General features: G+C 43.1%; 1 protein-coding gene across 4 annotated transcripts in view; it reads left to right on the plus strand.

Annotated features, from left to right (window-relative positions):
- LOC118388407 (6-phosphofructo-2-kinase/fructose-2,6-bisphosphatase 4-like) overlaps nt 1-23962 on the plus strand; it is a 48646-nt gene extending 24684 nt beyond the window's left edge. For 3 of the 4 annotated variants that reach the window (XM_035777457.2, XM_035777454.2, XM_035777456.2), the window contains 7 exons: nt 6060-6267; nt 6403-6549; nt 11368-11472; nt 14477-14606; nt 14720-14782; nt 14921-14985; nt 17107-17976. In XM_035777457.2, the coding sequence (XP_035633350.1) occupies nt 6060-6267; nt 6403-6549; nt 11368-11472; nt 14477-14606; nt 14720-14782; nt 14921-14985; nt 17107-17166 (778 nt within the window). In that variant the 3' untranslated portion in view covers nt 17167-17976. Of the gene's footprint in view, nt 1-6059; nt 6268-6402; nt 6550-11367; nt 11473-14476; nt 14607-14719; nt 14783-14920; nt 14986-17106; nt 17977-18522 lie in introns of those variants that run through there. The other variant, XM_035777455.2, reaches the window with a different exon arrangement.
- The last annotated feature ends 1003 nt before the right edge of the window (nt 23963-24965 follow it).

Raw genomic sequence — 24965 nt, forward strand, 5'->3', positions numbered from 1 at the left:
TTCAGGAAACAGCAGAGGGAGCACCCCCCTAACCACATCGCCGGGACAGGAGTGGAGGGGGTAGTAAGTTTTAAGTTCCTCCGCGTACACATCACGGACAAACTGAATTTGAGTAAAAAGGCGCAGCAGCGCCTCTTCAACCTCAGTAGGCAGAAGAAATTGGGCATGTCACCAAAAGCACTCACAAACCTTTACAGATGCACAATCTAGAGCATCCTGTCGGGCTGTATCACTGCCTGGTACGGCAACTGCTCCGCCCACAACCGTAAGGCTCTCCAGAGGGTAGTGAGGTCTGCACAACGCATCACCAGGGGCAAACTACCTGCCCTCCAGGACACCTACACCATCCGATGTCACAGGAAGGCCATAAAGATCATCAAGGACAACAACCACCCGAGCCAATGCCTGTTCACCCCGCTATCATCCAGAAGGCGAGGTCAGTACAGGTGCATTAAAGCAGGGACAGAGAGACTGGAAAAACAGCTTCTATCTCAAGGCCATCAGACTGTTAAACAGCCACCACTAACATTGAGTGGCTGTTGCCAGCATACTGACTCAACTCCAGCCACTTTAATATTGGAAATATTGATGTAAAAATGTATCACTAGCCACTTGAAACAATGGCACTTAAAATAATGTTTACATACCCTACATTACTCATCTCATATGTATATACTGTACTCGATACCATCTACTGTCTTGCCTTTGCCGTTCTGTACCATCACTCATTCATATATCTTTATGTATCTTCTTTATCCCTTTACACTTGTGTGTGTATAAGGTAGTTGTTTTGAAATTGTTAGGTTAGATTACTCGTTGGTTATTACTGCATTGTCGGAACTAGAAGCACAAGCATTTCGCTACACTCGCATTAACATCTGCTAACCATGTGTATGTGACAAATAAAATTTGATTTGCAAATAGTCTGGGTAGCCATTTGATTAGCTGTTCATGAGTCTTATGGCTTGTGGGTAGAAGCTGTTTGGACCTAGACTTGGCGCTCTGGTACCTCTTGCCGTGCAGTAGCAGAGAGAACAGTCTTTGACTAGGGCGGCTTGAGTCTTTGACCATTTTTAGGGCCTTCCTCTGACACCGCCTGGTATAGAGGTGCTGGATGGCAGGATGTTTGGCCCCAGTGATGTACTGGGCCATATGCACTACCCTCTGTAGTGCCTTGCAGTCGGAGGCTGAGCAGTTGTCATACCAGACAGTGATGCAACCAGTCAGGATGCTCTCAATGGTACAGCTGTAGAACCTTTTGAGGATCTGAGGACCCATGCCAAATCTTTTCAGTCTCTTGAGGGGGTATAGGCTTTGTCGTGCCTTCTTCATGACTGTCTTGGTGTGTTTGGACCATGATAGTTTGTTGGTGATGTGAATACTAAGGAACATGAAGCTCTCAACCCACTCCTCTACAGCCCTGTCGATGAGAATGGGTGTGTGCTCGGTCCTCCTTTTCCTGTAGTGCACAATCATCTCCTTTGTCTTGATCACGTTGATGGAGAGGTCTACCACTGTTGTCATCAAAAAACTTAATGATGGTGTTGGAGTCGTGTCTGGCCGTGCAGTCATGAGTGAACAGGGAGTACAGGAGGGGACTGAGCACGCACCCCTGAGGGGGCCCCTGTGTTGAGTATCAGCGTGGCAGATGTGGTGTTACCTACCCTTACTAGCTGGGGGCGACCTGTCAGGAAGTCTAGGATCCAGTTGCAGAGGGAGGTGTTTAGTCCCAGGGTCCTTAGCTTAGTGATGAGCTTTGAGGGCACTAAGGTGTTTAAAGCTGAGCTATAGTCAATGAATAGAGATTGCATCATCTGTGGATCTGTTGGGGGCGGTATGAAAATTTGAGTGGGTCTAGGGTTTTGGGGATAATGGTGTTAATGCGGGCCATGACCAGCCTTTCAAAGCGCTACAGACGTGAGTGCTACGAGTCGGTAGTCATTTAGGAAAGGTTACCTTGGTGTTCTTGGGCACAGGGTCTATGGTGGTCTGCTTGAAGCATGTTGGTATTACAGACTCTGTCAGGGACAGGTTGAAAATGTCAGTGAAGACACTTGCCAGTTGGTCAGCGCATGCTAGGAGTACACGTCCTGGTAATACGCCTGGCCCTGCGGCCTTGTGTATGTTGACCTGTTTAAAGTCGGGATGCATGATATATCAGTAAGCATGTCGGAATCGGACAATATTAGCTAAAAAAACATTGGCTTCGGCAAAACCGATGTCAAAGCTGACGTGCGTACCTAAATAACGTAGTTAGATCCCGTAATGATGCCACGAAAAATATAGCACTGCACGTGCAACACAGAGCCTACAATATCTGCTGTGTGGATCGAGCAGACATTTGAAAGATTAAGAAAATTTCAGCCAGACAACTCATGCGAAATCCATTAACGCCAAGATAATGGAATTCAATGCCCTTGATAATAAACCGTTCTCTGTCGTGGATGATGTTGGCTTTCACCGATTGGTCGAGCACAGTGGGTCGATGAGGATTTCCTACTGAGGAAAGCCGCATTGCATGCTTAAGAATGTGCTGGTTCTCTTACCGCTGCTGCCATTTCAATGGTGTTTGAGAACATGTTTGAAACACACACACATCAGATATCGTCCAAAAAATGTCATATCGGTGCATCCCTAGTTTAAAGGTCTCACTCACATCGGCTATGGAGAGCGTGCTCACACAGTTGTCTGGAACAGTTGAGGCTCTCGTGCATGTTTCAGTGTTACTTGCTTCGTAGCAAGCATAGAAGTGATTTAGCTCGTCTGGTAGGCTCATGTCACTGAGTAGCTCGCGGCTGTGCTTCCCTTTTGTAGTCTGTGGTAGTTTGCAAGCCCTGCCACATCCAACGAGCGTCTGAGCTGGTGTAGTACGATTCGATCTCAGTCCTGTTTTGCCTGTTTGATGGTTTGTCGCTTTGCTTGAAAGCGGCAGCTCTAGCCTTTAGCTCAGTGTGGATGTTGTCTGTAATCCATGGTTTATGGTTGGGGTATGTACGGACAGTCACTGTGGGGATGATGTCATTGATACACTTTTTGATGAAGCAAGTGACTGATGTGGTGTACTCCTCAATGCCATCGGAGAATCCCGGAACATATTCCAGTCTGTGCTAGCAAAACAGTCCTGCAGTTTAGCATCTGCTTCATCTGACCACTTTTCTATTGAACGAGTCGCTGGTGCTTCCTGCTTTAGTTTTTGCTTGTAAGCAGGAATCAGGACAATAGAATTATGGTCAGATTTGACAAATGGAGGGTGAGGGAGAGCTTTGTATGCATCTCTGTGTGTGGAGTAAAGGTGGTCTAGAATTATTTTCTCTTAGGTTGCACATTTAACATGCTGATAGAAATGAGGTCAAACGGATTTAGGTTTTCCTGCATTTAAAGTCCACGGCCACTAGGAGCGCTGCTTCTGGATGAGCGTTTTCCTGTTTGGTTATGGCCGTATACAACTCGTTCAGTGCGGTCTTAGTGCCAGCATCGGTTTGTGGTGGTAAATAGATAGCTACGAAGAATATAGATAAACTATCTTAGTAAATAGTGTGGTCTACAGTTTCATGAGATACTCTACCTCTAGGTGAGCAAAACCTTGAGACCTTAGATATCGTGCACCGGCTGTTTACAAATATACGTAGGCTGCTACCCCTTGTCTTACCAGAGGCTACTGTTCTATCCTGCCGATACAGTGCATAACCCACCAGATGTATGTTGTTCATGTCGTCGTTCGGCCACCTCGTCGTTCGGCCACCTCTCTGTGAAACATAAGATATTAAAGTTTTTAATGTCCAGTTGGTAGGATATACAGTTGAAGTTTACATACACTTAGGTTGGAATAATTAAAACTTGTTTTTCAACCACTCCACAAATTTCTTGATAACAAACTATAGTTTTGCCAAGTCGGTTAGGACATCTACTTAATGCAAGACACAAGTAATTTTTCCAACAATTGTTAAAACATATTATTTCTCTTCTTATTCACTGTATCACAATTCCAGTGAGTACATACACTAAGTTGAATGTGCCTTTAAACAGCTTGGAAAATTCCAGAAAATGATGTCATGGCTTTAGAAGTTTCTGATAGGCTAATTGATATCATTTTGGAGGTGTACCTGTGGATGCATTTCAAGGCCTACCTTCAAACTCCGTGTCTCTTTGCTTGACGTCATGGGAAAACCAAAGAAATCAGCCAAGACCTCAGAAAAATAATTGTAGACCTCCACAAGTCTGGTTCATCCTTGGGAGCAATTTCCAAATGCCTGAAGGTACCATGTTCATCTGTACAAACAATGGTACGTACGTATAAACACCATGGGACCACGCAGCCGTTATACTGCTCAGGAAGGAGATTCGTTCTGTCTCCTAGAGATGAATGTACTTCGGTGCAAAAAGTGCAAATCAATCCCAGAACAACAGCAAAGGACCTTGTGAAGATGCTGGAGGAAACCGGCACAAAAGTATCTATATCCACAGTAAAACGAGTCCTATATCGACATAACCTGAAAGGCCGCTCAGCAAGGAAGAAGCCACTGCTCCAAAACCGCCATAAAGCCAGACTGCGGTTTGCAACTCCACATGGGGACAAAGATCATACTTTCTGGAGAAATGTCCTCTGGTCTGATGAAAGAAAATTAGAACTGTTTGGCCATAATGACCATCGTCATGTTTGGATGAAGAAGGGGAAGGCTTGCAAGCCGAAGAACACCATCCCAACCGTGAAGCACGGGGTGGCAGCCTCATGTTGTTGGGGTGCTTTGCTGCAGGTGAGACTGGTGCACTTCACAAAATATCATGAGGAAAGAAAATTATGTGGATATATATATTGAAGCAACATCTCAAGACATCAGTCAGGAAGTTAAAGCTTGGTCGCAAATGGGTCTTCCAAATGGACAATGACCCCAAGCACACTTCCAAAGTTGTGGCAAAATGTCCTAAGGACAACAAAGTCAAGGTATTGGAGTGGCCATCACAAAGCCCTTACCTCGATCCTATAGAAAATGTGTGGGCAGAACTGAAAAAGAGTGTGCGAGCAAGAAGGCCTACAAACCTGACTCAGTTCCACCAGCTCTGTCAGGAGGAATGGGCCAAAATTCACCCAATTTATTGTGGGAAGCTTGTGGAAGGCTACCTGAAGCGTTTGATCCAAGTTAAACAATTTAAAGGCAATGCTACCAAATACTAATTGAGTGTATGTAAACTTCTGACCCACTGGGAATGTGATGAATGAAATAAAAGCTGAAATAAATCATTCTCTACTATTATTCTGACATTTCACACTCTTAAAATAAAGTGGTGATCCTAACTGCCCTAGACAGGGACTTTTTACTAGGATTAAATGTCAGGAATTATGAAAAACTGAGTTTAAATGTATTTGACTAAGAGCCATGCATCCTCAGAAACACTACCACGCCAAGCCGCACTGCTTCTTGACAGACACTGCTCGTTTAACCCGGAAGCCAGCCGCACCAGTGTCGGATGAAACACCGTACAGCTTGCGACTGAAGTCAGCATGCATGTGCCCGGCCTGCCACAAGGAGCCGCTAGAGGGCAATGCGACAAGGACAAACCCTCCCCTAACCCGGACGACACTGGGCCAATTATGCGCTGCCTCGTGGGTCTCCCGGTCGTGGCCAGCTGCGACAGAACCTGGGATCGAACCCGGGTCTGTAGTGACGCCGCTAGCACTGCGGTGCAGTGCCTTAGACCGCTGCACCGCTCGGGAGCCCTGGAATTCAAATTTCTGCTTGAATATCCAAAAGTTATTTACGGCTGTCGGTAATAATAATACAAGAAACATTCTTAGCAAATAATGTAAGAAATAACACTAAAGAATACTGCAAAGTTGGCTAGGAGCTAGAAATCGGTCAGTGCCATCTTGTCTGTCAAATACATGAAAAACATTAATCAAATCATTTCCAATTACAACAGTCAATTACGTTGCTTGTCCTTTTAATCTGTGAATTTTTTTAAAGCTGGTTTCAATGCATGTTGTTTCTAAGAGGTGTTCTCTCTTGTAAAGTACGGGATTCCTAAAGCTCTCTGGCCTGGCCCTCACCCCTCTCTCCCAGGGATCTGTCCTACATCAAGATTATGGACGTGGGCCGGAGGTACCTGGTGAACCAGGTCCAGGACCACATCCAGAGCCGGATCGTCTACTACCTCATGAACATCCACATCACACCACGCTCCATCTACTTGTGTCGCCATGGAGAGAGTGACCTCAATGTCAAGGGCTGTATTGGAGGAGACTCTGGACTCTCCCCCAGGGGCAAGGAGGTATGGCTAACTCTATCCCTAGACTTGATCTCGTCCTTACATATTCTACTTTTTAATTTCTTTAATATTGAATAGGTTTACATATTTTTTAAATTCTCTCTTTTCTCTTTTGTGTGGATTTTTTTCCATGTGCAGTTTGCCAATTATCTGGGCCAGTTCATCCAGTCTCAGGAAATCAGTGATCTGAAGGTGTGGACCAGCCAGATGAAGAGGACCATCCAGACAGCTGAGGCAGTGTCTGTGCCGTACGAGCAGTGGAAGGCACTCAACGAGATAGACGCCGTAAGAACTCAACTTTTCAATATTGCACAGTGCCACCTGTGTGACTGTGTGTGATATAAAATTAAAGGTTTTTGGTCACATACACAGTTGGACAGATGTTATAGCAGGTGCAGCAAAATCTATTAGAGCTGGGAATTGCCATGGACCTCACAATCCGATATTACGATACTCAGGTGCCGATACGATAAATATTGCAGTTCTCATGATTCTACAGTGCCTTCATGAAGTAAACTCAGCAAAAAAAGAAACGTCCCCTTTTCAGGACCCTGTCTTTCAAGGATAATTCGTAAAAATCCAAATAACTTCACAGATCTTCATTGTAAAGGGCTTAAACACGGTTTCCCATGCTTGTTGATCCCTGCCTACAGACAGAAACTAAAACGGGAGGCTCCCACGCTGAGGTCTGTCCAACGCTGGTCCGACCAAGCTGATTCTACACTCCAAGACTGCTTCCAACACGTGGACTGGGATATGTTTCGTATTGCGTCAGATAACAACATTGACGAATACACTGATTCGGTGTGCGAGTTCATTAGAGTGTGCGTTGAAGATGTCGTTCCCATAGCAGCGATTAAAACATTCCCTAACCAGAAACCGTGGATTAATGGCAGCATCCGCGTGAAACTGAAAGCGCGAACCACTGCTTTTAATCAGGGCAAGGTGACTGGTAACATGACCGAATACAAACAGTGCAGCTATTCCCTCCGCAAGGCTATCAAACAAGCTAAGCGTCAGTATAGAGACAAAGTAGAATCTCAATTCAACGGCTCAGACACAAGAGGTATGTGGCAGGGTCTACAGTCAATCACGGACTACGAGAAGAAAACCAGCCCAGTCACGGACCAGGATGTCTTGCTCCCAGGCAGACTAAATAACATTTTTTGCCCGTTTTGAGGACAATACAGTGCCACTGATACGGCCTGCAACGAAAACATGCGGACTCTCCTTCACTGCAGCCGAGGTGAGTAAAACATTTAAACGTGTTAACCCTCGCAAGGCTGCAGGCCCAGACGGCATCCCCAGCCGCGCCCTCAGAGCATGCGCAGACCAGCTGGCCGGTGTGTTTACGGACATATTCAATCAATCCCTATACCAGTCTGCTGTTCCCACATGCTTCAAGAGGGCCACCATTGTTCCTGTTCCCAAGAAAGCTAAGGTAACTGAGCTTAACGACTACCGCCCCGTAGCACTCACTTCCGTCATCATGAAGTGCTTTGAGAGACTAGTCAAGGACCATATCACCTCCACCCTACCTGACACCCTAGACCCACTCCAATTTGCTTACCGCCCAAATAGGTCCACAGAAGATGCAATCTCAACCACACTGCACACTGCCCTAACCCATCTGGACAAGAGGAATACCTATGTGAGAATGCTGTTCATCGACTACAGCTCGGCATTCAACACCATAGTACCCTCCAAGCTCGTCATTAAGCTCGAGACCCTGGGTCTCGACCCCGCCCTGTGCAACTGGATACTGGACTTCCTGACGGGCCGCCCCCAGGTGGTGAGGGTAGGCAACAACATCTCCACCCCGCTGATCCTCAACACTGGGGCCCCACAAGGGTGCGTTCTGAGCCCTCTCCTGTACTCCCTGTTCACCCACGACTGTGTGGCCACGCACGCCTCCAACTCAATCATCAAGTTTGCGGACGACACAACAGTGGTAGGCTTGATTACCAACAAAGACGAGACGGCCTACAGGGAGGAGGTGAGGGCCCTCGGAGTGTGGTGTCAGGAAAATAACCTCACACTCAACGTCAACAAAACTAAGGAGATGATTGTGGACTTCAGGAAACAGCAGAGGGAACACCCCCCTATCCACATCGATGGAACAGTAATGGAGAGGGTAGTAAGTTTTTTTAAAGTTCCTCGGCATTCACATCACAGACAAACTGAATTGGTCCACTCACACAGACAGCATCGTGAAGAAGGCGCAGCTGAAGAAATTTGGCTTGTCACCAAAAGCACACCTACACCACCCGATGTTACAGGAAGGCCATAAAGATCATCAAGGACAGCAACCACCCGAGCCACTGCCTGTTCCCCCCCGCTATCATTCAGAAGGCGAGGTCAGTACAGGTGCATCAAAGCTGGGACCGAGAGACTGAAAAACAGCTTCTATCTCAAGGCCATCAGACTGTTAAACAGCCAACACTAACATTGAGTGGCTGCTGCCAACACACTGACACTGACTAAACTCCAGCCACTTTAATAATGGGAATTGATGGAAAATTATGTAAAATATATCACTAGCCACTTTAAACAATGCTACCTAATATAATGTTTACATACCCTACATTATTCATCTCATATGCATACGTATATACTGTACTCTATCATCTACTGCATCCTTATGTAATACATGTATCACTAGCCACTAACTATGCCACTTTGTTTACATACTCATCTCATATGTATATACTGTACTCGATACCATCTACTGTAGAGCCTATGCTGCTCTGTACCATCACTCATACATATATCTTTATGTACATATTCTTTATCCCCTTACACTGTGTATAAGACAGTAGTTTTGGAATTGTTAGTTCGATTACTTGTTGGTTATTACTGCATTGTCGGAACTAGAAGCACAAGCATTTCGCTACACTCGCATTAACATCTGCTAACCATGTGTATGTGACAAATAAAATGTGATTTGATTTGTTCAATGAACCATAAACAATTAATGAACATGCACCTGTGGAACGGTTATTAAGACATTAACAGCTTACAGACGGTAGGCAACTAAGGTCACAGTTATGAAAACTCAGGACACTAAAGAGACCTTTCTACTGACTGAAAAACACCAAAAGAAAGATGCCTGCTCATCTGCGTGAACGTGCCTTAGGCATGCTGCAAGGAGGCATGAGGAATGCAGATGTAGCCAGGGCAATAAATTGCAATGTCTGTACTGTGAGACGCCTAAGACAGCGCTATAGCTACAATATATACTAGGGGCCTCTAACAGGTTGCGAGCTACCAGTAGCTCGCCAAACAATTCTGAAAGTTCATGCAATTTTCAAGTGTTTTTCAAATCAAATCAAATTTTGCTGTCTGTGTGGGTGGACCAATTCAGTTTGTCTGTGTGTGATGTGTACGCCGAGGAACTTAAAACTTACTACCCTCTCGACTACTGTTCCATCGATGTGGATAGGGGGGTGCTCCCTCTGCTGTTTCCTGAAGTCCACAATCATCTCCTTTAGTTTTGTTGACGTTGAGTGTGAGGTTATTTTCCTGACACCACACTCCGAGGGCCCTCACCTCCTCCCTGTAGTGTTAAGTGTTCTACCGCAAACTGTCATAAACTAATCTCACATCAGACACCGCAACTCCCAGCTACTATCTAATCATCACAACATTGACATTATCCCACCCCTGGTTAGACACTATTTGCTTAAACACACCATATCAGCCAATTAATTTCCTGCAATATTGCCTGGTACACGCGTTTGTTTGTCTACGCACTATGTAGCCAGCCAGTTGATGCTATACATTTTGTGCGTTGACAGATACTTTCCCCAAAACCTTCTCAATTTAAATGTTAACTGCCAAGTATGCTTACCTGGGGGATGTATATCATTAGTATTTATTAGTTATTTGTCAATTTTGCCATGAAATGAGCAGCAGCAGTACAGAACCATCGCTAGACCGGCACATTAGACAGCACATGTGCAATTGAAGGGGAATTACATTTACATTTAAGTCATTTAGCAGACGCTCTTATCCAGAGCGACTTACAAATTGGGCTAACAAATTGATTTTTTTTCTTTGTTTTCTTCCAGGCCTAAAAAACGGTCTTCTGATATGATTTAAGCATTGACATGGGCTCAGAGCATCAAATTCTGTTGTTTCTCTATGAACAATTGTAATTTTGAGAGTGAAATAAAAAATATATTAAAAAGCGAATACCAAGAAAAGTAAAACTCAGAAAACCTCATTTGGGAAAATATAAAGAAAAAAAATTTGGGGAAGAAATCAGATTTTATAGGGCCCTCCTTAGTTGTTTATTAACCATTATTTTACCAGGTATATTGACACAAAATATATAGTACACAAAGGACCCGGAGGAAGAGTTGCAGGGGAGAGAAGAGAATATGCCTATTTGAAACCTCAAATGAAATTAGTAGCTTTTGATGTTTCATTTTTTTCTCATACTAGAAAAGGTTGGAAACTCTTAATCTGTACATATATATACACTGGATTAATTTACACAAGATCTACTAAGAATGATGTGTAAATCACATGCTTTGTAAACAGTAGGTGTAGACTAACAGTGAAATGCTTACTTACGGACCGGACGCTTCACAATTTTTTGGGGGAAATTCTGGAAAAAACAATAACACGGGGATTAAGTACACAATGAGTAACGATAACCTCGCTGTAGACACGGGGTACCAGTACCGAGTTGCAGTGGTATGAGATAATTGAGGTAGATGTGTACATATAGGTAGGGATCAAGTGACAAGGCAACAGGATGGATAATACACAGTAGCAGCAGGATATGTGATAAGTTAAGTGCAGAAAGAGTCTATGCAGATAGTCCGGGTAGCTATTGGTTAACTATTTAACTAACTATTTAGCAGTCTTCTGGCCTGGGGGTAGGTGCTGTTCAGGGTCCGGACGGCATGGGCAGAAGATATATTAGTGAGGTTTGTCAAGAACCCAGTATATATATAAATATGGAGTGTGCACAAACAGTGTAACTAAAATGCAATATACAGATGTAGATTTAGAAAATTGTGCAAGTCTGTGATTGACTAAATATGTTGCAGTGTGTTTGAGTAACTGAAGTGATGCATGTGTGTTTATCCTCAGGGTGTGTGTGAGGAGATGATGTATGAGGAGATCCAGCAGCACTACCCGCTGGAGTTTGCAATGAGGGACCAGGACAAATACCGCTACCGTTACCCAAAGGGAGAGGTGAGTGAGAAGAACATTTTCTAATGCCTCGTTTGTTAAATCATCTTTATGTATTATGAAAGTGCTCTGCCAACCTGAATGCTGGTTTTATGTGTCAAGAAATATGTGTGAGGACTTGTTTCTGCTGAAGAGCTGTACAGTTCTTAACAATGTTTTTGACAAGCCAGCTCTTAGATATGGCTGTTTCCATACTTTCATGGAATGTTTGGGATTGACAGAGTAAGGCATTTGTGAAATTTCTATAGCAATATATAGTTGGAAAGCAGCTGTGCGTTTGGACAATTAAGACACTGCAGTAAATAAAAACGTGTCAGTCTTGTCCAGGACCGGAATCTACACAGACCGGTGCGCCATAGTCAATCAGAGCTACAGTAGGCCTATATGTAAATAAGCCATTTGCAACACTGGCCTGCAAAAATGTACTTTGAGCTGGACTGTGTTTACAGGCAGTAGCGTCAGTGTGACTTTAGACCATTAGAAATGTAATTGATGCCAAATACATTTGATAAACAACTAAAAGATGTACTTGTTACCTGGATAAGTTGTTCAGCTTAGCTAGCTAGCAAAGCAATTCACATTTCTTGTTGGCTAAGTAAATGGCACCTGCATCTCTAGCTGTAGCCACCGAAAAACTATATGAGAAGGAAAAATTTGGCCACTCATCCACTGACATGACATTCTCCCAGCAGCTTGCTAACGTTAGGCTGTGTTTTTAGCTTGCTAAATAAATAGCTACATACTATGCATTTGGAAAGTTTCCAGACCCCTTCACTTTTCATTTACATTTACATTTAAGTCATTTAGCAGACGCTCTTATCCAGAGCGACTTACAAATTGGTGCATTCACCTTATGACATCCAGTGGAACAGTCACTTTACAATAGTGCATCTAAATCTTAAAAGGGGGGGGGGGTGAGAAGGATTACTTATCCTATCCTAGGTATTCCTTAAAGAGGTGGGGTTTCAGGTGTCTCCGGAAGGTGGTGATTGACTCTGCTGTCCTGGCGTCGTGAGGGAGTTTGTTCCACCATTGGGGGGCCAGAGCAGCGAACAGTTTTGACTGGGCTGAGCGGGAGCTGTACTTCCTCAGTGGTAGGGAGGCGAGCAGGCCAGAGGTGGATGAACGCAGTGCCCTTTTTTGGGTGTAGGGCCTGATCAGAGCCTGGAGGTACTGAGGTGCCGTTCCCCTCACAGCTCCGTAGGCAAGCACCATGGTCTTGTAGCGGATGCGAGCTTCAACTGGAAGCCAGTGGAGAGAGCGGAGGAGCGGGGTGACGTGGGAGAACTTGGGAAGGTTGAACACCAGACGGGCTGCGGCGTTCTGGATGAGTTGTAGGGGTTTAATGGCACAGGCAGGGAGCCCAGCCAACAGCGAGTTGCAGTAATCCAGACGGGAGATGACAAGTGCCTGGATTAGGACCACATTTTGTAACATTACAGCCTTATTCTAAAATGTATTTAAATAAAATAAAAATCCTCATCAATCTACACACAATACCCCATAATGACAAAGCAAGAACAGGTTTTTAGAATTTTGGGGTAATAAAAAAAAAATGAACCGTTATTTCCATAAATATTCAGACCCTTTGCTATGAAGCTCTAAATTGAGCTCAGGTGTATCCTGTTTCCATTGATCATCCTTGAGATGTTTGTACAACTTGATTGGAGTCCACCTGTGGTAAATTCAGTTGATTGGACATGATTTGGAATGGCACACACCTGTCTATATAAGGTCAGAGCATAAACCAAGCCATGAGGTCGACGGAATTGTCCGTAGAGCTCCAGACCGGATTGTGTCGAGGCACAGATCTAAGGAAGGGAACCAAAAAATGTCTGCAGTATTGATGGTGCCCAAGAACACAGTGGCCTCCATCATTCTGAAATGGAAGAAGTTTAGACCCACCACCAAGACTCTTCCTAGAGCCGCCCGGCCAATCTGAGCAAAAGGGGGAGAAGTCCTTGGTCAGGGAGATGACCAAGAACCCGATGGTCACTCTGACAGCGCTCCAGAGTTCCTCTGTGGAGATGGGAGAACCTTCCAGAAGGACAACCATCTCTGTAGCACTCTACCAATCAGGCCTTTATGGTAGAGTGGCCAGACGGAAGCCACTCCTCAGTAAAAGGCCCATGACAGCCCACTTGGAGTTTGGCAGAAGGTAATTAAAGGACTCTGACCATGAGAAATAAGATTCTCTGATCTGATGAAACCAAGATAGAACTCTTTGGCCTGAATGCCAAGTAACACGTCTGGAGAAAACCAGGCACCACTCATCACCTGGACAATACCATCCCTATGGTGGAGCATGGTGGTGGCAGCATCATGCTGTGGGGATGTTTTTCAGCTGCAGGGACTGAGAGACTAGTCAGGAATGAGGGAAAGATGAACGGAGCAAAGTACAGAGAGCCTTGATGAAAACCTGCTCCAGAGCACTGAGGTCCTCCAAATGGGGCGAAGGAACACATTCCAACAGGATATCGACCCTAAGCCCACAGCCAAGATAATGCAGGAGTGGCTTCGGGACAAGTCTCTGAATGTCCTTGAGTGGCCCAGCCACAGACCAGACTTGAACCCGATTTCAACATCTCTGGAGAGACCTAAAAATACCTGTGCAGCGTTGCTCCCCATCCAACCTGATAGAGCTTGCGAGGATCTGCAGAGAAGGAGAGAAACTCCCAAATACAGGTGTGCCATGCTTGTAGCGTCATACCAAAGAAGACTCGAGGTTGTGATCGCTGGCAACGGTGCTTCAACAAAGTACTGAGTAAAGTGTCTGAATATTTATGTAAATTTAATATTTCAATTTTAATTTTGTATTAATTTGCAAAAATGTTTTCTACATTTTCCACTGTAGACCACATTACTGAAGATAATTTCTCATCTTGTAGTATTTGTCTGTGCCCTGTTTTACCCCCTGCCGTAAGTTTTTGTCACCCTTTTTGTCCGAGTGAGAGTCTTGGTTGGTCTGTCTCTCTGAGTGTATCTAACAGTTGACCTGTCTCCTCAGTCCTATGAAGACCTGGTGCAGCGTCTGGAGCCCGTCATCATGGAGCTGGAGAGGCAGGAAAACATCCTGGTTGTCTGTCACCAGGCTATCATGCGCTGCCTGCTGGCATACTTCCTGGATAAGACCGCAGGTCAGTCTGGTTGTCTCTCCTGGATAAGACAGATGGAAGGTGTTGTTTAGTCTCCTTTTTGCAGATCTCTTTTGTAATAGATTTGTTGGTAATGTTTGTGTGTTGTTTCTCAGAGGAGCTGCCCTACTTGAAGTGCCCACTGCACACCGTGCTGAAGCTCACGCCAGTGGCTTATGGTAAGACTGGCCTTCCACTGCTACGCAGTCCTGTCTGTACCTACTTCAATGTTAATTGTGAAATAACATAAATATTTTACATTGGATTTAGTTGTTTATAATGCAATAATGCACCTTTTCTGTGCCCTGTGTTTTCAGGCTGTAAGGTGGAGTCCATCTACCTAAATGTGGACGCAGTGAACACTCACAGAGATAGACCAGAGGTTGGTATATCTACATATCTACATACACACACAGATACTGATTTGGTGGCAGATTTGGTAAACATAAGGGGGAATCTGTGCTATGCTTGACAGATGACATTAAACTCTGTAAGCTGTGCAGCTGTAGTGCTGCAGTCCTGGTTGCAATGGCTTCATAATCAGAGGAGTGTTTAATAGTAATGCTTAGAGTGGATTCTTTATTGTAAAGATGTCATGTGCACTGGTATCAGTACTAAAGATGATGATAGTGACTCATGTTGTGACCTTCATCCATTGTCCATCACCATTTCACATGCTCATCCTGAATAAACCAATTAGAGGATAGTGGGGTGGAACGACATGATTCATTATGTTATATCATCAGGTGAAATCTGTGTGATTAGGAATCATGTTCATGACATTTCTTTATCGTATACGTAGAAAAGCATTTAGGAAGTGTAACTATTCAAATGAACTTTGATAATTAAATAATTAAATGGACTTTTTATCACATCCTGGGCTCTGTTTTCAGCTGGTGCTAAGGAGGCGCTAGTGTCAAATGCACATTAGTTTGCAATTTAGGCATGTAAAAAATGTCAGACTGACATTTTCCAGTCCTAACGCCACGTTTGTCAATTTACCTGTTGAGCATCAGCTCGTTTGCACTGAGGTGGGAGGGGTGGCAATATTTGAGGTGTGTCCTTTAAAAACAAACGCAAAAGTTACAATTTCATGCAGCACTAATGGTAAGTTTTAAAACTCACAAAATGCAGGTCTTAACGGTAACGCTGTTGATAATGGCATGATTTTGAGAGCAGAAGTGCAGCCTATCCAGCCATGATGCACAGGGCCCATGGAAGGAGAGATGTGCCAGTCAACCTTGTATTTAGAAACCTTAACAAATTATTGATTTCCGCCCCTTTCATTTAATTTGATTAAAAAACAAGCATAGCCTACCCTCCCGTTAATCAAGGCTGATTTAGCAACATCGCATAGGTGTGCCTTTTTGTCCTGGCCAAAGGTAGCTTTTGAATAAATGGTTTCTACTGGGAGTGCTTTTAAATATTGGAGGATTAAGCCCTTGTGCATTTTAATTATTCACAATTCACATACCTGCGTTTTGCTTGTTCAAGTAGGTTATCCATCCCCACTACCGATTTACCGAAGACATGCTCTTCCAAAATATTCAGTCCTCATAATGCCATATCAACAACAGATTCTTATTTTTTTTTTAATGATACAATTGACAGGAGCCTAGTATTGGCTTGAATGCAATTGACATTTTGTCTGCTATTTCTGGAGAAGTGCAAATGTGATCTGTAAGGTGGTTCCATGATGTTTATAAAACATTACAGTTGTGAAGTGTAACGGTGACTGGACATTCCCCCCGTTCTCTTTACATTGGATCCAGGTCCTGTGAAAGGTTTGGATGTGAGTAAAACCCTACATAGTCTTATTTGCCTGGTCTCTATTATGTGCCCATGGGGAGCAGTTATGGTGCCTGTAACTGTATTTAGACATTGCCTATTTAAAACAAGTTATTTTGTTTTTATTAAAATTGTGGACTGTCATTTTCGGCCTTATCAATGGCCTAGTGAATTTAATGTTGCTTGTTGACTACGTTTGGCATGTCCAGACTGCAATTTACAGTAGACATTGCCCCTGTATCAGTGTGAATGCTGTTGCCTATGTTTCCATATTGAAGCAATGTGTTTTAGAACAATGTGGGCTGACATGTTCAACATATTCAGCAAACTAGGCTATAACGGACTAACATTCAAATTGGAGTTGCAATACATAAAAGACCATAAATACACAACTTGAAGCAACTGCATATTTAGCCATGGTTTATGTTCTGATTGGCCAGTGAAGGGCCAAGTCTTGACACACTCAACTTGTTTATTCATCCAAACCCAGCCCTTTCACGCCACCACCAACTACTCTGCCTATAATTCCGGTTGTGAAAATGGCAAAAATATTTCTGACTCACCCTGAACCTATAACGTTACCAGCAGCGCTAAGATTTACCATTGCGCTAGGTTTGTTAGAATAGCGCCCCCTCTCTTTCCCCCCCATCCTCCCATTATAGCCATTTTGTTTCCCTGATGTTTGACCCCAACCTTTTGTTTCATTGCTGAACAGAACGTAAAGGTGTCGCGGATGGCCGAGGAGGCTTTGCTAACAGTACCAGCTCATCAGTGAGATGGTATCCCTCATGCTCTCACACTCCCTTCTTTCCACTCCTCCTTCTGGCCCTGCCCCATTAACTTGTCCTTCAATCAGACACTTAGTCCTCAGTCACTCCATACCCTCTTTACTTCCTGACATCAGAAGTACTCTGATTTGTTTTGGAGTATTCAATAATAATTCTAATTAACTGGAATCTAGTTCATTTGTAAATATCCCTACCATAAGGGACTGGCTTTCTTTTTTTTGTTTATTGACCTGCTGCTTTTTTCCATCTCCAAATTGACATAATGGTTTTGTAAATCAATGTTGAACTGCCAACTGTGAAGCGATTTAACCCGAAGCACATTTCATTTCAAATATTTTCATTCTAGGATAACCTTTTTTTAATTTTATTTAGTCTCATGGATGTATGTCACTTTTTTTATTCGGGAAGCTCAGTATTTTATTATTATTTGTCAGTAGTGAGTCTGGATTTCAATGTGACTCACTGTCTTAATTAGTTTAAAAGTTGAATGTGTGTCTGTCAGTGTTCATAGCGTTGCACAAATGTCTACTTGATGAGGTAGTGTTTTGCACCTTTAGTCTGAAACCTAAACTCTTGAGTGTTTCTTTAATTAGTTATTTTTAAAAATTCTTTCAGTTTAGTGTATTTTTAATTTGATCAAGTTAGATTAAATGTTAATTTTATAATCATGTCTGAAGATGGCCCAGAGGAACACATTTTCTATTAGAATGTGAAGGTTTCTGCTCCATATGGAATATGAGGAAGTAATTGACATATCACTGTTTACTGGCTATGTTAATAAAATCGACTTGACCAGCCCTGCTGTATTTTATGTATCGATACATTGAGCCTCACGTTTTTGTTCTATAAATGTCTTCAGAAACATATTTTACTGTGCAGAGCATTTCGTCCTCAACCCTTATTAATATGCAGAGGTTGTATTGGAAGTAATTTCCTCTGTAGACTACTAATGCCTATTCATCAGACTCAATATAAACACCTGTTAGTAGAACAGTGCTTGACCTCTTCCTGACACCATAACAGTAACTCTCCTTATCCACAAAGCCAACTGCAAAACATGCCTTTTTAATACACACAGCTGACCAGGAACAATAATGGTCATTTGTCTAAACTAATATCTATTTCTTTTAACCATTATCTCTGCCGCAAACATAAACAAACCTCACTTTGTATAGCACAGTGTGTCTCACTGAAATGAAATGCCTTGTTCTAGGACTTCTATGCCTTGAAGCTATGGGGGATTTGAACATGTCCCTTATTTTGAAACTCCATGGATTTGAGATTTGATTCGTCATTCTGGTGTGTCTTCAAAGGGATGTAAAACGTGTATGTTCCTCTTTCAGAACGTCAACGTTCATCGCACCACAGAAGATGCCTTGCAGACAGTCCCACCTCACCTCTGAAATGCAAGCCACTCGGATTGAAGTTTGGGCTCTCTACCTCCCTGTTACTACGTGTCATTACTTGTGTCTAGTGGTACAGAGTCAATGGACATTCTATCTGTGCAACTCACTCAATTGATCGTTCTTTGTTGGGCGATGTAATGTTTTCACAGCCTGGTCTCAAAGCAAAACATACAGTACGAGTCAAAAGTTTAGACACCAACTCATTCAAGTTTTTTTTTTTTGGATTGTACTATTTTATACATTGTAGAATAATAGTGAAGACATCGCAACTATGAAGTAACACATGTAGTAACCAAAAAAGTTAAACAAATCAAAAAATATTTTAGATTCTTCAATGTAGCCACCCTTTGCTTTGATAACAGCTTTGCACACTCTTGGCATTCTCTCAACCAGCTTCACCTGGAATGCTATTCCAACAGTCTTGAGGGAGTTCCCACATATGCTGAGCACTTGTTGGTTGCTTTTCCTTCACTCTGCATTCCAACCATCTCAATTTGGTTGAGGTCGGGTGCTTGTGGAGGCCAGGTCATCTGATGCAGCACTCCATCACTCTCCGTGCTCAAGTAGCCCTTCCACAGCCTGGAGGTGTATTGGGTCATTGTCCTGTTGAAAAACAAATGATTGTCCCACTAAGTCCAAAACAGATGGGATGGTATATAGCAGCAGAATGCTGTGGTAGCCATGCTGGTTAAGTGTTCCTTGAATTCTAAATAAATCAGTGTCACCAGCAAAGCACCACCTCCATGCTTCACGGTGGGAACCACACATGCAGAGATAATCCGTTCACCTACTCTGCGTCACACAAAGACACGGGAGTTGGAACCAAAAATCGCAATTTTGGAAAATCCGACCAATGGATAGATTTCCACTGGTGTAATGTCCATTGCTTGTGTTTCTTGGCCCAAGCAAGTGTTTTCTTATTATTGGTGTGGTTTATTTGCAGCAATTAGACCATGAAGGCCTGAGTCACGCAGTCTCCTCTGAACAGTTGATGTTGAGATGTGTCTGTTACTTTAACTCTGCGAAGCATTTATTTGGGCTGCAATTTCTGAGGCTGGTAAAGGCTAATGAACTTATCCTCTGCAACAGAGGTAACTCTGGATGTTCCTTTCCTGTGGCAGTCCTCATGAGAGCCAGTTTCATCATAGCGCTTGATGGTTTTTGCAACTGCACTTGAAGAAACTTTCAGAGTTCTTGACATTTTCAGAATTGACGGACCTTCATGTCTTAAAGTAATGATGGACTGTCATTTCTCTTTGCTTATTTGAGCGGTTCTTGCTATAATATGGACTTGTTATTTTACCAAATAGGGCTATCTTCTGTATACCACCCCTACCTTGTCACAACAACTGATTGGCTCAAACACATTAAGGAAAGAAATTCCACAAATTGACTTTTAACAAGGCACACCTGTTAATTGAAATGCATTCCAAGTGACTACCTCGAAGCTGGTTGAGCGAATGCCAAGAGTGTGCAAAGCTGTCATCAAGGCAAACAGTGCCTACTTTGAAGAATCTCAAATAAAACATGAATTTTGATTTGTTTAACACTTTTTTGGTTACTACATGATTTCATATGTGCCATTTCATAGTTTTGATATCTTCACTATTATTCTACAATGTATAAAATTGTAAAAATAAAGAAAAACCCTTGAATGAGTAGGTGTGTCCAAATTTTTGACTGGTACAGTATTTGACAAAAATCCATGCCACTCCATTAAGTATGATATGTTACTTTGTTAGGTTACATTACATTAGCCTGCGTAAATCTGGCACGCTCAAATTAGTATGGTAAGTTAAATGTTTGGGATGACAAATGACTTAAAGCAAAAACAAAAGGAGGGTGGAGGGCGTATAATGCGAATATCTAGCAACCCGGCGGTTGTGTGTTCGAATCTCATCACGGACAACATTAGCATTTTAGCAACGACGGAAAAGTATTGACACCCCTTTACTTTTTCCAAAAGTTGTTGTATTACAGCCTGAATTTAAAATGGATTAAATTTTAAATGTATCACTGACCTACACACATTAACCCATAATATCCAAGTGGAATAATGTTTTAAGAAATGTCTTGAGTCAATAAGTATTCAACCCATTTGTTAGGGCAAGACTAAATAAGTTCAGGAGTAAAGATTTGCTTAACAAGTCACATAAATTCCATGGACTCTGTGTGCAATAGTAGTGTTTAACATGACTACCTCATCTCTGTAGCCCACACATACAATTATGTCTAAGGTCCCTCAGTCGAGCAGTGAATTTCAAACACAGATTCAACCACAAAGACCAGGGAGGTTTTCCAATGCCTCACAAAGGGGCACCTATTGGTAGATTGAATATTATATACATATACATTGAATATCCCTTTGAGCAAAGCAAAGTTATGAATTACACTTTGGATGGTGTATCAATACACCCAGTCACTACAAAGATACAGTTATCCTTCCAAACTCAGTTGCCAGAGAGGAAGGAAACCGCTCAGGGATTTCACCATGAGGCCAATGGTGACTTTAAAATAGTTAGTTTTTCCCTATCACAGCCATTAAAAACAGAGGATGGATCAACAACATTGTAGTTACTCCACAATACTAACCTAAATGACAGTGTGAACAGAAGGAAGCCTGTACAGAATAAAAATATATATGCATCCTGTTTGCAATAATGCACTAAAGTAAAAATTGCAAATAAATAAGCTTCATGTCCTGAATACAAAGTGTCATGTTTGGGGCAAATTCAACATTCATACATCGCTGAGTACCACTCATTTTCAAGCATAGTGTTGGCTACATCATGTTATGGGTATCCTTGTCATTGGCAAGGACTAGGGAGTTGTTTTAGAATAAAATAAACAAATACATCTAAGCACAGGCAAAATCCTTAGAGAAAAATCTGGTTCAGTCTGCTTTCCAACAGAAAAGTGCACCTTTCATCAGGACAATAACCTAAAACACAAGACCAAATATACACTGGAGTTGCTTACCAAGATGACATTGAATGTTCCTGAGTGGCCTGTCTTAAAGACAGAATACTTAAAAATGGCAGTCAAGCAATGATCAACGACCAACTAGACAGAGCTTGAAGAATAAAAAAAGAAAAATGGGCAAATATGGTACAATCCAGGTGTGCAAGGCTCTTGAGAGATTTACCCAGAAAAACACAGCTGTAATCTCACCAAATCTTATTCTAACATGTATTGACTCAGGGGTGTGAATACTTATGTAAATGAAAGATTTCTGTATTTCATTTTCAATAAATTGCAAAAGTTTCTAAAAACATGTTTTTACTTTGTCATTATGGGGTTTTGTGTGAAGATGGGTGAGGGGAAAAAACGATTTAATCAATTTTAAATTCAGGCTGTAACACAAAATGTGGAAGAATATTTTCTGAAAGCACTGTACTCTTTAAGCTACTTTGTAACTACTTATGTTAGCTAACCCTTCCCCTAACCATATTCCTTTAATCTAACTCCTAACCTAACGGAGCATGTCACACTAAAGCAGTCTAATGTAGCATATCCTACTAAAGCAGTCAAACGCAATATATCATACTAAACGATCAAGACGTAGGATACTATACGTCTTACAATTCATATTATATTGTTCGATCGACATTACATTTATAGGCCAATGTAATGTAACCTAACTTTAAGTAACACACACCACATTTGGACACCTACTCGTCGAATATCTCATTACAAAATCATGGGCATTAAAATGGAGTCCCCCCCCCCTTGCTGCTATAACAGCCTCCACTCTTCGCTTTGTGCACAGGGGCATTGTCATGCTGAAACAGGGACAGGCCTTCCCCAAACGGTTGCCAGAAAGTTGGAAGCACAGAATGTCATTGTATGCTGTAGCACTAAGATTTCCCTTCACTGGAACTAACCCAGACCTTTATTCCTCCCCCACCAAACTTTACAGTTGACACTATGCATTTGAGCAGGTAGCATTCTCCTGGCATCCGCCAAACCCAGATTTGTCCGCCGGACTGCCAGATGGTGAAGTGTAATTCATCACTCCAGAGAACGTGTTTTCACTGCTCCAGAGTCCAATTGTGGCAAGCTTTACAGCACTCCAGCCGACGCTTGGCATTGTGCATGGTGATCTTAGGTTTGTGTGCGGCTGCTCGGCCATGGAAACCCATATCATGAAGCTCCCAACGAACAGTTCTTGTGCTGACGTTGCTTCCAGAGGCGGTTTGGAACTCGGTAGTGAGTGTTGCAACCGAGGATAGATTACTTTTACGCACTTCAGCTCTCGGCGTTCTTGTTCTGTGAGCTTGTGTGGCCTACCACTTCGCAGCTAAGCCGTTGTTGCTCCTAGACGTTTCCACTTCACGATAATAGCACTTACAGTTGACCGGGCAGCTCTAGCATGGCAGACATTTTACAAACTGACTTGTTGGAAAGGTGGTATCACGTTGAAAGTCATTGAGCTCTTCAGTAAGGCTATTTTACTGTCAATATTTGTGTATGGAGAATGCATGGCTGTGTGCTCGATTATATACACCTGTCAGCAACGGGTGAGGCTGAAATAGCCAAATCCACTAATTTGAAGTGGTGTCCACATACTTTTGTATATATATAGTGTATCATACTAAATGGAGTGGCAAGGATTTGAGTAACATATAACACGTTTTGCTCTGAGACCAGGTTGTTTTTCTGCCCCTTCTCCCTCTCTGAGCACATCCTTGTCCTGTTTTGGTGTCTTATGTTCAGAGCAATGTGAACTGAAGGATCCAGAGCCTTTTGGCCTTTCTGTAAGCATCCTCCATTGGCCTGTACAATTGTATCAGTTGGCCTTATTACTCCTCCGTAGGTATCTCAGTCAGTCTACAGCACATTCAGACCAATGGTTTAGAGGTCCAAACAGAAATGGGAATTAAATGAACAGTTCCGCTTGCATTCTAGGGTTTTGGGGTATGCTTTCAGGGAATTACTCAGACCCATTACCTTTTGCTGCTCCATTCTCATGGTAGGAAGAGCAGTAAGTCCTTGTTAGTAGTTTGGTTTATGTGTGTTAAGGCTTTATATATAGCTTACAGCGTTGTCTTGTCTAGGAGAGAAATGGACTGCAACTTATTTTTGTAAAGTATGAACCCCCTCAAAGTATTGATTGTGTGATTCACTTGTCCATTTTGAACCTCAGAAGTGTCACTATTGTTCTTCATGTCAATGTTTTTTTTAAAAAGTATTTTGAGATGTGCAATTATAAAAATGTGTTGGCTACACCATCAGCATATGCAAATATGTGGGCATATTCAATTGTTGGTGCTTGTGTTGGCTGCTGTTGAATCCAAATGTTTGATCATTTTTCCTGTGTTTTTCAAAATGTTTTTCCTGTGGTTTTTCAAAATCTTCAATAAAGATGTTTTGATACAGCTACCTCAGATTCATCGAACATAGTACCTCTATTACAGATTACCTAACAGTTGGATTTTCTCAAAATCAGCCAAGCACAAAACTGCATACATTTACATTACATTTAAGTCATTTAGCAGACGCTCTTATCCAGAGCGACTTACAAATTGGTGCATTCACCTTATGACATCCAATGGAACAGCCACTTTACAATAGTGCATCTAAATATTTTAAGGGGGGGGTGAGAAGGATTACTTTATCCTATCCTAGGTATTCCTTAAAGAGGTGGGGTTTCAGGTGTCTCCGGAAGGTGGTGATTGACTCCGCTGTCCTGGCGTCGTGAGGGAGTGTGTTCCACCATTGGGGAGCCAGAGCAGCGAACAGTTTTGACTGGGCTGAGCGGGAACTGTACTTCCTCAGTGGTAGGGAGGCGAGCAGGCCAGAGGTGGATGAACGCAGTGCCCTTGTTTGGGTGTAAGGCCTGATCAGAGCCTGGAGGTACTGAGGTGCCGTTCCCTCACAGCTCCGTAGGCAAGCACCATGGTCTTGTAGCGGATGCGAGCTTCAACTGGAAGCCAGTGGAGAGAGCGGAGGAGCGGGGTGACGTGAGAGAACTTGGGAAGGTTGAACACCAGACGGGCTGCGGCGTTCTGGATGAGTTGTAGGGGTTTAATGGCACAGGCAGGGAGCCCAGCCAACAGCGAGTTGCAGTAATCCAGACGGGAGATGACAAGTGCCTGGATTAGGACCTGCGCCGTTTCCTGTGTGAGGCAGGGTCGTACTCTGCGGATGTTGTAGAGCATGAACCTACAGGAACGGGCCACCGCCTTGATGTTAGTTGAGAACGACAGGGTGTTGTCCAGGATCACGCCAAGGTTCTTAGCGCTCTGGGAGGAGGACACAATGGAGTTGTCAACCGTGATGGCGAGATCATGGAACGGGCAGTCCTTCCCCGGGAGGAAGAGCAGCTCCGTCTTGCCGAGGTTCAGCTTGAGGTGGTGATCCGTCATCCACACTGATAT

Source organism: Oncorhynchus keta, chromosome 10, assembly GCF_023373465.1.
Source record: "Oncorhynchus keta strain PuntledgeMale-10-30-2019 chromosome 10, Oket_V2, whole genome shotgun sequence".
Classification (NCBI taxonomy): domain Eukaryota; kingdom Metazoa; phylum Chordata; class Actinopteri; order Salmoniformes; family Salmonidae; genus Oncorhynchus; species Oncorhynchus keta.